Consider the following 14,510-nt stretch of genomic DNA (forward strand, 5'->3'; position numbering starts at 1 on the left):
AACGTCACACAGATCCAACAGACAGTTTCCATGACTGCAAGTGTTGAGTGGAAAAATGCTACATTGCATTATTGCATCCTCTCACCACAGGAGGCGCTGTTGGCACCACTGATTGCTGATCAGCTGTTCTCTGATGATCTGATTGATACTGTGAATAACGGGACTCACTGAACTCTGTGACACAGTGAAGATTACAGAGTTTAACTTCACCCTTTAAGACTGACCACAGAACCAAGTCCGCCAGAGCTTTTGTTATATTTTTACATGCTGTGGAGCCATTTGTGGGAGCATTTCAAGTTGCTATACATCAATACAACTGTTATAGCCCTAATTTTAATAATATGTGTGCATTAAGTCCATAGTAACTACATAAACTGCAAAAAAAACCTCTGCTCATCCATCTCTGTGTGTATCAGGATACATTTGGTTCATAATACACAGAAAAATCAGAGTTATTACCTGTAATAAATGTGAAAGATTCCTGCAGTGATAACCAGGCAGGACTGAAACACATCCAAGCTGTCACCACGGTAACAGCACCGCCCATCCACAGGTGAGGGGAGGAGCAAAAAGAGGGACTTTGACCATTTTATACTAAAAACACTCAACTAATGTTTCTAATATGAAACAAATAAGCCCACATTAATGTGAGCGTTTATTAAATAATAATAATGATGATTTCCTCCTGATCTCATTTCCACAGCAGAGAAAACTGTGGTGTATATTGAGGGGGAGGGTGTGGTCTGTGGCTCAGGTGTAGAGTGAGGGTGGGGTGCACCACAGCAGCATGCTGGGACTGCTGAGGGTGGAGGAGGGAGTGATGATGACATCAGAGCTGCAGCACAGAGACCAGTGAACACACAGTCTGTTCATCTTTGCATAGATACAATATACAGCACAATATTGAATGACAGACACGCTGTGGGAGCTTCCACAGATACACTGACGTCAGCATCCAGAGTCCTCCTGCTGCTCCCCCCTCAGAGCCCCGTGATCAGCACCAACACATTCAGTTAGATGACAGAGTCCAGCTGCAGCTAGAATCAGCTCCCCTCTGTGAACAACAGCACAGCGTCAGTGTTTCACACTCAGTGAAAGGAGGAAACAGCAGAAGAACACCATGTGTGCTACGTTTCCCAGGACACACTACAAACTGCACAAATACAGAGCAGCACGTGGAAGGACCTGGAGCTGCATTTACAGAGCTGCAGACAGCGTGATGTCCTGTATGGACAGGTGGAAGGAAGCAAGTCCTCAGCTGGAACACTCGTGTTTGTCCACAGACAGGAAACACAGCAGGAAACTTCCTCACAGAAGTGCAGCTCATGGATAACACACTTCCTGTCAGTCAGAATGAGGCTGCAGCCAAACACAGAAAGGTGTTTTTGTCCAGATGAGCCCAGAGAAGAAACACGAGTGTTCACAGACATCAGAAGCTCAGAGAGGTGAAACATGAGGTTGGAGTCCTCGTCAGCATCCAGAAGAGCTGCTGTGAAACCCTGAGTACTCATGACAGACTCTGATGGCACAAACACATCATGATTCAAACAGAAAGACAAACATGGAGCTCCTGATCCTCCTGCATGAGAACAAGCTGACATGAGCGCTGTGTCTGAGAGTGTCTCCCTGTCACAGTGACAATAACACAGCTGCTGCTCACAGTCATTAAACTGACCTGAGGTCAGCTGTGCTCCTTACATATGAACCATGTGACCTCACATCAGTGCTGTGGATGACTGTAGTCATAGAAGAGTAGAGCTGTAGCAGGTGGTGTGAGGAGGAGGTGGTGTATTCTAGTTAACGCAGTACTGAAACACTCCAGCAGAGGGCGCTGTTAAGTCCTTATTGTAACACAGTTACTGTGTGCAGTTAGACTTCATACATAATCTGCACTTATTTCCATCAGACATGCTGTCAGGAAATGATTGGTTTCTATTGATTCTACTTCCTGTTGACTCGTTTGATGACAGTGAAACAATCACAGCTGATTGTGTGATGATGTAAACTGTCACTGTTACATTCAGTGTGTGTGACATAATGTTAGTGCAGGCTGATAACAGCCTGGTTCTGTTAGAAACACATGAACGTGTCCATAGATCAGTGTGTGTTTAACATGAGAGCTTCAGCCCTGCTGATGTGTTAAATAAAGACATGCAGGAAAACTGATGAGACTCTGAAATAACTCTTTATATTTATAATGTAACTCTGCATCAAAAGAACAACAAAGGATCCCAGACAGGTTTCTGTGAACAAAGACCATTCTGATGTTTCTGTGTTTCTAACACTTTGACATTATTAGTAAACAGACTGCAGTGAGCAGCATTTATAAAGAGCTTCTATATAAAGATATGACAGCTGTTTGACAAGTTTATCACTCTGTGTTTGGACCTGATCAGTCCAGCTGTTTACTTGAAACATGTTCATTTACCTGTTCTGTTATATTCATGTTCTTGTCTCTGTTGAAAACACATTTTAATGTCCCTCAGATTTTTCTCCCAGATGAATAAATATAAAAATGACACAAACTGACTGCAGCTACTTTTTGTCCTTTCTGTCAAAAACCTTCATGTGACTCATGAGAGACACGTTTCAGCTGTTTGTGACAGATCAGAGGCCAACAAGTCATTTATAACACTTTCCATCATTGTTTAAAGTTCTCAGTGTTTCTGTGTTGCTGCGTATAGGATCTCCCAGCATCATCACTGTGCTGTCCAATCATTGTGTGCGAGGTTACCCTTATAGTGCGATGTGTGTTTGCACAAAGAGAAGCATGTGTGTCAAATATAAATAAGCACAGAACAGAAACAGCTGCTCGTTTCTTCTGTTTAGAGTCAAGTTAGTGTTTTGTGTCTTTGTTTGAGGCCTGATGTCGAGCAGAGGTGTGTGTAACTGCACTGCTCTGTTATATGTGTGAAGTGTGTGCTTCTCTTCAGCATCATCTTTGTCACTGCTGATTCCTTTGTGTCATCATGTGTTGAGAAGAGAGAACAGTTATAACGGAGGAGCAAAAGGAAGCCCTGAAATCTGCATCAACAAGGAAGTGTTGGCTCACCAGTGATCCCAGCAGAGCCACTGGTTTGGCTCCAGTTGTTCTAGATTCAATGATGTTGCTGCTACAGATACATGTCAGCATCTTTATTGAATTTAATATGAAGCAGAAATGGTGTCATTAGGAGAAGAAGAGGAGAACAAGTCCGGCGAGGAGGCAGCAGCTCTTAAAGATGAAACAGCAGCTCAGCCCTGAGCTCAGAGAGCTGCACATGAAAAAGCTCCTCAAGCAGATCCTGTCAGAGGTTTGTCATCAACAGGAGGAACTGTTCACATCATAGGATGAAGATGCTGTCAGCTGGATGAAGAAGGTTATTTAATGCAAACGTTCACACTGAAGTCAAATTGTTGTCGTGTTGAACAGATTCATGTACTGATCGTCTCCAGAATGTTAGAAGAGCTTCAATGAATCATTAGAAACAACTTACAGCTGCACAGCTGTGTCAAACACATCTGTGTGTCATTGTGGGATTGTTGTGTTTCTACATGTGACACACGTCTAAAACATGCACACAATCTGAACACAAACAGGGACTCATGTGTTCCCACAGCCAGATGCTGAGAGCCATTTCCTTGTAGTCCTGTGTCTACATACATGAACCATTAGATGTTATTGGAATGATTGTCAGCTCTGATAGTTTCATGTGTGTTTAGCTGGACGCTGTTTGATCCTCGACATGTTTAAAGGTGTCCAGTCCTGAGACACTGGGGCTGGAAACAGCTGTGATGTCATTGGACTGTCACACAGACAGAAGTGCATGAAGTGAGCAGCCGAGGAGCCGCTGATGTTTTGGATTCAACAGCATTTGAAAGGTCGACACAGACACATTTGCACACAGAAAGCTGAATCTGTCATATGCCACAGTGAACTCACTGTTCAGTGTTTTTCAGGAAGCTTCTTAACTGCCTCTGCTGCCAAACAAGCAGCTGATGTCCTTGAGAAGAAGCTGAAGAAGTCTTCAACAACAAATACAGGAAGTGGACTTTCAAATACTAGATTCACTTTAGACTCACAGAGAAATGACTCAACCAGCTGTGTTTGACTATATGAAAGGTCAGTGTGTGTCTGCACACAGACTGTTGTGTTGGACTGTTATTCAGTTGTCTGCTGAATGTTTTCAAATGTCTGCATCTCAGCTGTGATGAGGCTGGGGGTCATGGGAGGCCACCGTAGCAGCCTCTTCAACATCATGACATCATCATAAATGCTGCTGGACTGTCTGATGGGCTGACGGTGAAAAAGCCGTCGGGAAGGAAACAGAAGACGTTTCAGAGGCTGCAGCAGATTTCTGTGATTCGGGGCCTTTTTCAGCTTTATTGGACAGAGCAGTGAAGATAAGTGACAGCAAAGCAGAGAGAAAGGGGGCGTGGCCCGGGTCAAAGCCAGGCCAGCTGCTCTCCACCTCGTGGTCACCTGCTCATCCTAGTGAGCTCCACCAGCAGCCCTTTCACACACTTTACACTGTCAAACACTGTGTGTGGACCTCAGCTAACAACAGGCTACATTTAAGTCTGGACTACATGCTTTTATATTGTTTTTATTCCATCAGCAGCTCAACATCATGAGCAGCTTTGACATAAAGACATCAAACTCAAGCTGACTTTAAACTACTTTTAATACAGGGGCTCAAAAACAACAACATCTTTATTATATATCAGGACACAAAGTCATTTCATCTCAAAGGGAAACAGCTTTATTTGGAATAACCAGCACTATCAACTGGTTTGGGATCTCCACCAGTTTCATGTCTTTGCAGCTTCTCCAACAAAGTTCCTGTAAAATCAGCATGTTTGTCTTTATTGGTTTGATAGTGATTGATTATTCAGTCCCAATCTGCTGTCATCTAAAGAACAAAATGATGTTTCTATGAGTCACAAAGCTCCAGATGTTGTCGGCTTCACAAAGAAAACAAAGAACTTAAACACAAAGTGTTTGGAGCCAAAATGTTCCCAAGCTGCTCTTTTTGAAATGGCAGAGGTACAGTGGTGTCTAACAGCACACTGTGGAAGGCAAACATGTTATTGTTGGATGAAACTTCATGAATCCTTTGTAGATTTGAGCTGTTGGAGCCTTTCTTTTCTCTTCAGGTGTACAGATGCTGAGGAGGCAGGTGAAGCAGGTGGAGCTGTTGTGATGCTGGCAGAGGGTGTGTCTTAGTAACTCTGTGAGGCAGAACTGGATCCAACATTGTGGATGTGTTGATGTTGGAGCCATTAAGAGTCTCTGGCCACACTGTAGGATTTCCCTTTGATCCACTGTGGGGGCATTTTGGAGTCTGTCAGTGAAACTCTTCATGTTTGTGTTTGACTCCAGTTTATAGAAACAGAGAAATGTGTCATGCTTTTGTTCGGCCTCCACAAATACACACATTTGTTCATTGGTTGGACTTTTTGGAAGGAGACACATTGAAAACCATGTTAATAAGATCTTGTTGTTTCCTGTGGATCCGACACAGAGAGTGGACTTCAGACAGAAAGCGTGGAAGAGATTTTAGAGGCCGTGTGTGGCAACAGGAAGTTTCTGTGTGTTTGCTGATCTTACATGTGGAAAACAACACGTGATGTTTGTGAAGTTCTACAATGATAATTGTTCTCACAGCATTTTGAGTGGGAACAGTTCAAACTGGGAGTAGTGGGAGTTATTTACTGATTGAAACAAGCTGAATGTTTCTGTGACGATGAAGATCAGCAGCTCAGCTGATCAATGAACTGACATCTATCAGTCGTTTCATGAGATGAAGTCATCAGCAGACATTTGTTCTGACTGTGTGATGAATGTCAGAAGGTCAGGGCTCTGCTTTAGTCACTGCTTGATGATCATTGGCTCATTGTTGAATCCAGGGCCCAGTCTGACCTCTGACCTTTGCTGCAGGTCTTCTGTGTTATCTCCACTTTCATGTCTGATCTTCTGCTGTATCGTCCAAAATAAACATCTGGATCATTTCCAACACTTCAGCAGATCTTTAGTTTGGGCAGTGCAGCACAGAATAACACATATTGTACTATACTGCCCACTTCCTGATCTTATTGGATCTGTGTGTGAGGTTGGTGAAGGAAACACATGTTTACTGAGTGAGTCGCTGCCATTAGGAACTAGTTTTTATATCACAGCCTGGAAATCACACAGGACCATTTCTGCAAGTGAAAAGTCGTCATTGGAGGAAAATGATTGTGTAGTTTGTGCGACTGAAGAATTGTCCCAACTACATGTGCTGCTGACCCTTGACCTTTTCTTTAGGTGCACAGAGGAGTCTGTGGGAACATCCAGAACTGAGGCATCTTGTGTACAAACGTGTTCAGACCAGATGTCAAATGATGTCAGATGTCATCCGTGAATGGATGCAACTGTGGATCGTTCCAATAAAATGAGGCAGTTTTGTAAGTACAAGCCCACTACAACCCATCATCAACATTTTAAATTACATTATACATCTTCACTGATATAAAGCACCACTATTTTAACCTGATTCACTTTTTCCACCCTAACAGTTCATTCCTCAAATCAAACAAGATATTTGACCCTAAAAAAATGCATCAACAAATAATTTTGTAATAAAATATTTATTCTTCAACTTTTACAAGTGAAATCAAACAAGTGTGTTTAAGAGTGAAACCAGAGTGGAAGCTGCTCATATAGAGTCCAACCCAGGCTAAAGTAAGCTGAGTAGAGCAGCACCATCAAAGTGTCGGCTCTCTGAACACGGTGCAAGATCGCCATCTGCAGGACAAAACTAGTTTTTCTTGCCCTCCTCGTCAACATCAAGATGATGTCATCGTACAGCAACTGATTCCCTGTCCGTCTGGAACAAAGCATTTACATTAAAAAAGACATTTACAGAAAATACAAACACCAACAACACATCTCATCATCACATGATATTTTATTATTTATTATATTATATATTTTTATTGTACCATCAACATCAACAAATACCAGCATATTTTCTTTGAGATTGAGTAGAGTGGACCTTTCCCTTGGTTCACTTCCTGCTCGCAGCATCAGCTGACCTCTGACTTCCTGGTTAAGGTCTCTCAGCGTTGACTGGAATATCAAATCGGACTCACACCATGTTCTTGTAATGTGGTCATGTCTGTCAGCTGTTTGAAGAGCATCTCTGGCCTAAACACAATAGGAAGAACAACAACACGGCTAAAAAAACAACACATTTCCATATTAGATGAAGGGCACCGTAACTGGAAATGGTAACATTCATCTGATGCTGCTTTGGATTTATCTTCTGTTTTAGACCAACTTTGATCACTTCGAGCCATCTTAAGTCCGTTTGTTCTAACTTCTCACTAACATCTCGTATGATTTCAGATCCCTGCTGTTCCCCAGCTGCCCTGTAGGTTTGTGCTTTGACCTCCAGAGGGCGACAAATCAGCACAGACAGAGAGCTCCATTCAAACTTTGCTGCCATCAGGAATAATTCTTCAAATATAATCATCAGTGTTTGAGCAGTTATGATATCAGGGACAATCTAGACATGTGTGACAATACTGAACATGTCACATGACACACCTCAAACATCATGTGATCCACTCTCAGTCTGCACTTTCATTCATGACTTCAACAGGTTGAAATGAGCTTTGAAGAAACATTCAGTGGAATAAATCTTTCATGGATTCATGTGAGCAGCAGATGAACTTTACAAAGAATCAGTGGATTTATCTTCTGTTTTAGATCAACTTTGATCACTTCGAGCCATCTTAAGTCCGTTTGTTCTTCTCACTCACTAACGTCTCGTATGATTTCAGATCCCTGCTGTTCCCCAGCTGCCCTGTAGGTGGCCTCAGTGTGTCTCACACCATTTACAGATGATTACAGGTCGTTTACAGTTCAAACAGGTCCAACATAAGAAATATGCAGAAAATATCCTGCTATAACAGTTTGGGTCAAAGTGCAGATGTTCCAGATGTTCTGAGTCTGTCTGTGTTTCATGTTAACATGTAGATGTTGGACCAAAGTGAAGCTTTTTGATGTGACAGCAGGAATGTGAAGTGTAACTCTGAGCTGTAGGAAATGAAACTAAACGGACTTTTTCTCCTTTATTTATAGGAAAGTGTAGGAGAGCAACAGATGAACAAGCGTTACTGTAACAGGAAACATCAGAGGACCTTTATGTTCATCATCATCACTGTTTCCTTGTTCTGTCACAAACACACAACACTTCCTGCTCTCTCTCTGATGGATCTGATTGGCTGTTTCATTCACAGGAGGTCAGGGCGTCACACAAACAGCTTTAACTGCACAACGACACACTTTAAATCATCTGCAGACAAACCTGTGTGTTTGATTTATGAAGAAATAATAAAGACGTGTGTACAGCTGTCCATGAAGCAGCTTCTCACACAAACTCTGACACTTCAGCCACTTTAATTCCTGCAAAGCTGCGTAATAAAGAGCTGTGACTGCTATGAGCTGCTGATGATGACTGCATGAAGCTCTCAGCTGAAGCTTCTTTCATTTATTTTAATGTTAATGTCGCCTTTTTAAGTCTGTGTGAGGATTTTAATGACACACATTAAAGGAGCTTCTTTGATTAGAACCAAATTCATGTTGATTTTCAGCCTGAAATGATAAAAACTTTAATAATTCTGTTTATAATCATCAACCTGGAGACTAATGAAAAGTATAATAGTGAAAGAAAGCCTTTATTATTTGAGTAATGCCTGAATCTGCTCAGAGACAACACAGAGGTGTTGATGACAGTTTGACATTAACTGAATTAAAAACAAAGTGCTCTTATTGTGAAAATCTGCCTCCTACTTCTTTAAATCATTTTTATGTATTTTTTAACCTCACAGTGAAACATTGAGGCATTAATCTGACACAGTTTGATCAGCAGCTGTGTTTTCACTGACGTTTCACTTTGATTTGTTCAGACTGAGCAGAGAGGATCGGTTCTCTGTGTGCGCACTGCTGAGAAACACAAGCTCATTTCTGCTGTTTCATGAAAAGTGTTATGGAGGAACAAGAAGTTCAGCCTCTAAACTCTCAGCGTGAGGACTGAGTGAAGAGTTTCAGAGCAGAGAGTTTTGGCTCACAGCTTTTAGCGTCTACACAAAGAGACGATTACGCACTTGATCTGAGAACATCTCCACCTCCTACAAACAAACTCTCCTACGAGCAGCTGTCACAACCACAACAGGCAGAAGACTGGATTTCTTCAGGTCAGATTTCCTGCAGTTTGCATAAATTGTGTGTCACAGACTTTGTAGTTCACATTTGTGTGACTCGTTTAAATCTTCTCCTCCTGAAAGTGAAACTCTTACAAACACATCAGGCCACAACCTGCTGCAGGTTAATGATTGATCTGAAGGCAGCTGACCTTTGAGCAGGAACTTGTGAGTCTTTTATTGTGTTTAGCACTGCCAAGTGCTGGCCTCTGCTTCCACCATCACATTTACACTGGTAGGTTCAGCACTGCTGCCTGCTTCAGACTGAATCCAGCAGCACAAAGACACAAGTTAATAAAATCAGCATCTATTCCTTTATCACTGCTTTGTTACAGAGGAGAACAACGCTCCAGTAACGCGTAATCCGATTACTTTTTTGAAGTAACGAGTAAAGTAAGGGATTACTATTGCAAAAACAGTAATTCGATTACCGTTACTTTCCCGTAGGAACGCTGCGTTACTGCGTTACTAAAACCGTGATTTTTTTGCGAGAATGTCTCACGACAGTGACGTAAGCGAGTGCGACGTTAGTGACAACAGCTGTGTCCAGATCAACAATGGATCACATATCGAGTGCAGAGAGAGTATGAGCGTGCAGCGTTTAAAGCGTGGAAGTACTGACCTTACTTTGAGTTTGATTCCATAAAAAGTGACAAAAACATTAGTGTCCGCTGTGCGTGGGAAGAAAACTTCTTTTTACAGCGAAAAAACCCCTAAACTTCCAACAAGCACCGAGTAGCTACGACGTAATGGGAAACTCACAGAGAAACTCGCGGATTCTTCCACTGACCGCAGCACACCTGCACCAGGGTAAACCTCCGCCTACCCCACTCCTGCTTTACAGGTGAAAATAGAGCAACAGGACCGCTGAGTCTTTGACTTTATTTATTTTCTGCTGTGTTTTACTTGCATCTATTTGAAAGACTGAGTGTAAACACACAAAATATTTTATTTTATGTGCTGGAATGTGCAGAAAATAGGTTTAAATGTTAAACTAATTTCTTCCAGTCAGAGAAAGTTGCAGATAATTAAATGTTTGCTTGATGCATAAAGTTAAAAGATTAAATCTAATAAAACAAGTTTTAAAAAGAGACTTTTCCATTTGATTACATTTTGTATGATGGATTATGCAGAAAAAGTAGAATTGGGCTGAAAGATCTATCGCTTTATCACCTACTCAGGTTGGAAATCGTGTTTTTAAAAAGTAACTAAGTAATTAATTACTTTTGAAAATAAGTAATCAGTAAAGTAACAGGATTACTTTTTTTGGGAAGTAATTAGTTACTGATTACTGTTTTCAAGTGATGCTACAGGTCACGCAGTTCTGCAGAAGTGGAGGAAACAGATGCTTTTCCTAACAGAGACACTTTAATGACTGTCAAGTAACTTGCCCAACACTGGACAGAGTGTTGGCTTCATCACCGACACACGTCACCACATCAGGAAACAGCTGGTTCAGTGAGTATTTAAGGTTCACTGCAGACAAACTGGAGAAAAACGAATCACATGAAACATTTGTTACTGGTTTCTGACCTCGTCGTAGAGACTCACATACCTGTGTTCTGCTATCAGTGTGATCACATGTGCTGGTACAGTTTGCCAGGTTGACCCATGTAACCTCCACTATCCTGTAGACGTGGAATATGTTTCACATATGGATCGCTTCATTACTCGACTATGACTGTGTGCTTCACAGGTGCTTACTGAAGTGCTGCTTTACACAAAACCAGACAGTAAAAATAAGAAGGTCCAGACCACAGGTTTATGTGTTGATAATGATGATGTGCAGTCACTCATTGTCACAGGATACTTCCTGCAATGATGCTACAGGTCACGCAGTTCTGCAGAGGTGGAGGAAACAGATGCTTTTCCTAACAGAGACACTTTAATGACTTAAAGAATCTAACTGACACACAAACCTCAGTTTGTCTGACATTCATGAGAGTAAACTGCTCCTGAATGTTCTGTTAGTTCACTGGATGTTCACCTGACTTCAAATGTAAAGATCCCTGAGACAAACTCTCACGAGTTCAGTGGCGACACGATCGCACAACCAGCCGCGACGTTAAAGGCCGACGCGCTCACTACCTTTGGTTACAGCTCTCAGCTCACACGACATACACAAAAATAATGACAACACGAGTCCTCTGTAGGACGTCACTGTGGTTTACTGACAATGTTCTCAACAACAGACGCACAACCCTGGTTTGGTCTGGTTATTTGTGTTGTACGGCTTCGTTGGTCTGACGAGCTTTTAGGGATGTCAGCAGAAGGATTTCACGTGCTGAGGTCATATTTATGAATCAACCTGAACAGCTAATACTTTACCTCTTTATTTTATAACACATATGAACACGTTATAGTAGATTTGTGCAATGTGTGTTTCACGTCTTTATGGGCGTATAGATCTGTAAACAGGCTGATGGGTGTGTGTCTGTTTATTGTAGCGGTGCAGAAATGTTAAAAATGATGATAATAACAACACTTCTCACATCAGGCTACAACACAAACCTCCTGATAGCTGCAAACACCAAAACCCCCAACGACAGGCACACAAAGAGCGAGCAGGGACCCACCCTGACAGCATGTGAGCCTCCTACTACGACTCACTGTGGAGCAACACAACACCAGGAGACGGAGGATATGAGAGAGGATACAGCTGCTGTGGGGGAGCAGCCACACACTCCACAGGAGACGACGGGGTGAGAGATGGTTCGGTGCTCCTAACATCATGTGGACGCTCGTCTGCACATAAACAAACCTCACCTAACCCCACCTCCTTTCTCTTTTTGCAGGGTGGGGTGCTCCATCCTTACACACTTTGCACCACGTGGCTCTCCATCTATTCGTTTACCTTCTTGGGTCTCTTCCTCCTCTGTCCCAGCCCGTTGAGCCGATCGCTGGGGTCCAGCCTGTAGTGGGAGTGGCTGTCCTCGCTCATCCTGTCCCCGTCCACTCCGGGTTATTCCTTTCTTCTTTCTGTCCTCTGAATCGAGCTGACCTCTCTCCTCTCTGGTCCTCGCTCTCTGAGCCGGCGGAGCATGAGAGAGAGGAGTGGTTGGGGAGAGGGAGGGGAGACGAGCGAGGGAGGGAGGGAGCACAATGGTGTTGCCATGGCAGCAGCTGCCACCAGTGTTTATCTGGAAACGTCGCTGGCAAACCAGAATAGTTGCCACACGTTGCCACACTCGCACACTCGGCAGCCATACGTTTGTGTGCGACCTGCCCGTGGCTTCCTCGTTACAGACACACCGAGAGGAAACGCTCAGACACAAGGCCGAACATGAACGAACACTCGTGTGTGGGAGGAACAGGGCACAGACTCCACGCCGTCGTTAAAGATGGCGTGTGTGCTAAACGGAGCTGTGCGCTGATCGATCAGTCAAGTGAAAAAAACAAAGGAAGCTGTCTGGATGGAGTTTGCTGCTCCCACTAATCAAAGAGATGCATCACAGCTGGAGCTGATTGATGCACGAGCCACCGTTTGCACAATCCCACCGACTCCACGCTTGTGTTTCCTTTCTGCACCATGTTGTTAACACTGACCCCACACGGTGTTCATGAGCTAAAGAAATCAGGATGATTGATTGATTTCACTGACTCGTCTGCACAAAGCATTTTGTAGGTTACAGCATGAAACGACTGCAATCTCCACATTTACACTCACAGTTTCTGTTTTACTCTCAAACTGATCAATAACAGCTTTCCTGTGTAACAAACACACAAAATAAAACAACTGTACCACCAATCAAACACAAGGAAAATAAATGATATTGTGAGTTCAGCAGTGGGTCTGTGACCGGTGTGTAAGAGGACGATAGATGAGTGGGTGTTTGTAGAAACAACCTTTGTGATTTAAATGTGAGACAGCAAAGCGTCAGACAGAAGCCTGAGCTGAATATTTCCTGTGATATGAAGTCACCGTGTTTGGGTCGGTCAGTGGACTACTACTCAGTGAGTGTCCCACACACACACAGACCCACACAGATCTTAATGATGGCCTCAGGCTTTGAGCTCCCACTAACAGCAGGTCCCAGCAGCATCCCATTAATAGTGATGAAAAATGCAGCTACAGCTGCTTTTCCACTACTGGAAGTTAATGAGGTCAAAGCTGGAGCTTCACCCTGTTCAGACTGAACCATGTGAGCCGGCCTCACTCCACAGAGGACGCCTCCAGGACAAACGTGGGCTCCATCGTGGACGTGTTCTTTAGCTTGTTTTTCAAACAATCTCAGCAAACGTGCCAAAATCATCTTCAGGGAGACTCTGTGGCACACAATCCAAAAACAAAGAAGGCTAAAGGACATGCTCTGTCCTCTGTGTGACCCACAGTCGTGGCTCAAATGTGGGACCTGAACACTGTGGGAACCTGAGGGGCAAATCTGAGGATTTCATTTGGCTTTTTCATTAGAGATAAGATGGATTATGTGAATGAACAGGCAACACACACACACACATAGGGTAGCTGTAGCCCGACTGGCTCATCTGCTAATCAGAGGGTTGCTGGTTCGATACCTGGGATCCAAAGTGCAAACTCTTGGGGAACGAGTCTACTTTGTGTGCATCTGAGGTTGAAGCGGAGCTGGTTTCAATAAACTGCTAGTTTCCCTTTCATACTCCTGAAGGACGTTCCTCACAAAGAGCAAGGCAGCAAGTCTGTGCAGGTCCTCAGTCATGCAGGTCAGCGTCGTCTGAAGAGCTTCTCAGAGTTTCATCTCTCACCCAGTTCCAAGCCCAGTTTGTGTCCCAGATACATGCCGCTGATGGCCAGGAAGTGACATCACTGGATCAGTTATGAGAGCGAACCCTTCAAGACTCAAACCTGCCTGGCAACGAGGGAAACGGCTACACAGGAAGTCCAGTGACGGGGTGCAGATGTTCCATCACCGGGATGTCATCGCTTGTTGTGTTTGCGTCACATACAAATGACATCACGGGACTTTCAGGTTGTGTTGCTGTAACAGCCCCACCCACACTGAGGTGGTGCTCAACTGTAACTGAGAAACAGAGTCGAGTAGAGTCAAGTTGAGCTGAGGCAGTTATGTTCTACTGGAAAAGAGGCGACTGTGGCTCAGGACGTCAGTCGGTAGTTCGATCCCCGGCTGCTCCAGTCTGCGTGCCAAAGTCACCTTGGGCGGGATACTGGCCCCTGTTGCTGCCAGTGCTTTTATTAGATGCTCTGGAACTGGTTTAGTGCTTAGGGAGGGTAGAAGAGTGCTATATAAGAACCAGTGCATTTACCATTTACCATTACTTACATTCTTTACAAATCCTACCATGTG

General features: G+C 43.5%; 1 protein-coding gene across 1 annotated transcript; it reads right to left on the bottom strand.

Moving 5' to 3' along the window:
- Positions 1-6,624: 6,624 nt before the first annotated feature.
- LOC143420386 (uncharacterized) lies at positions 6,625-13,371 on the bottom strand. Its single transcript, XM_076888481.1, has 3 exons — positions 12,083-13,371; positions 6,983-7,168; positions 6,625-6,848 (listed from the first exon to the last, which is right to left on the bottom strand). The coding sequence occupies exons 1-3, from the start codon at positions 12,167-12,169 to the stop codon at positions 6,819-6,821; spliced, it is 303 nt and encodes a 100-aa protein (XP_076744596.1). The 5' UTR covers positions 12,170-13,371; the 3' UTR covers positions 6,625-6,818.
- Positions 13,372-14,510: the final 1,139 nt, after the last annotated feature.

Source organism: Maylandia zebra, linkage group LG2 (genome assembly GCF_041146795.1).
Source record: "Maylandia zebra isolate NMK-2024a linkage group LG2, Mzebra_GT3a, whole genome shotgun sequence".
In the NCBI taxonomy this organism is placed as follows: Eukaryota; Metazoa; Chordata; class Actinopteri; order Cichliformes; family Cichlidae; genus Maylandia; species Maylandia zebra.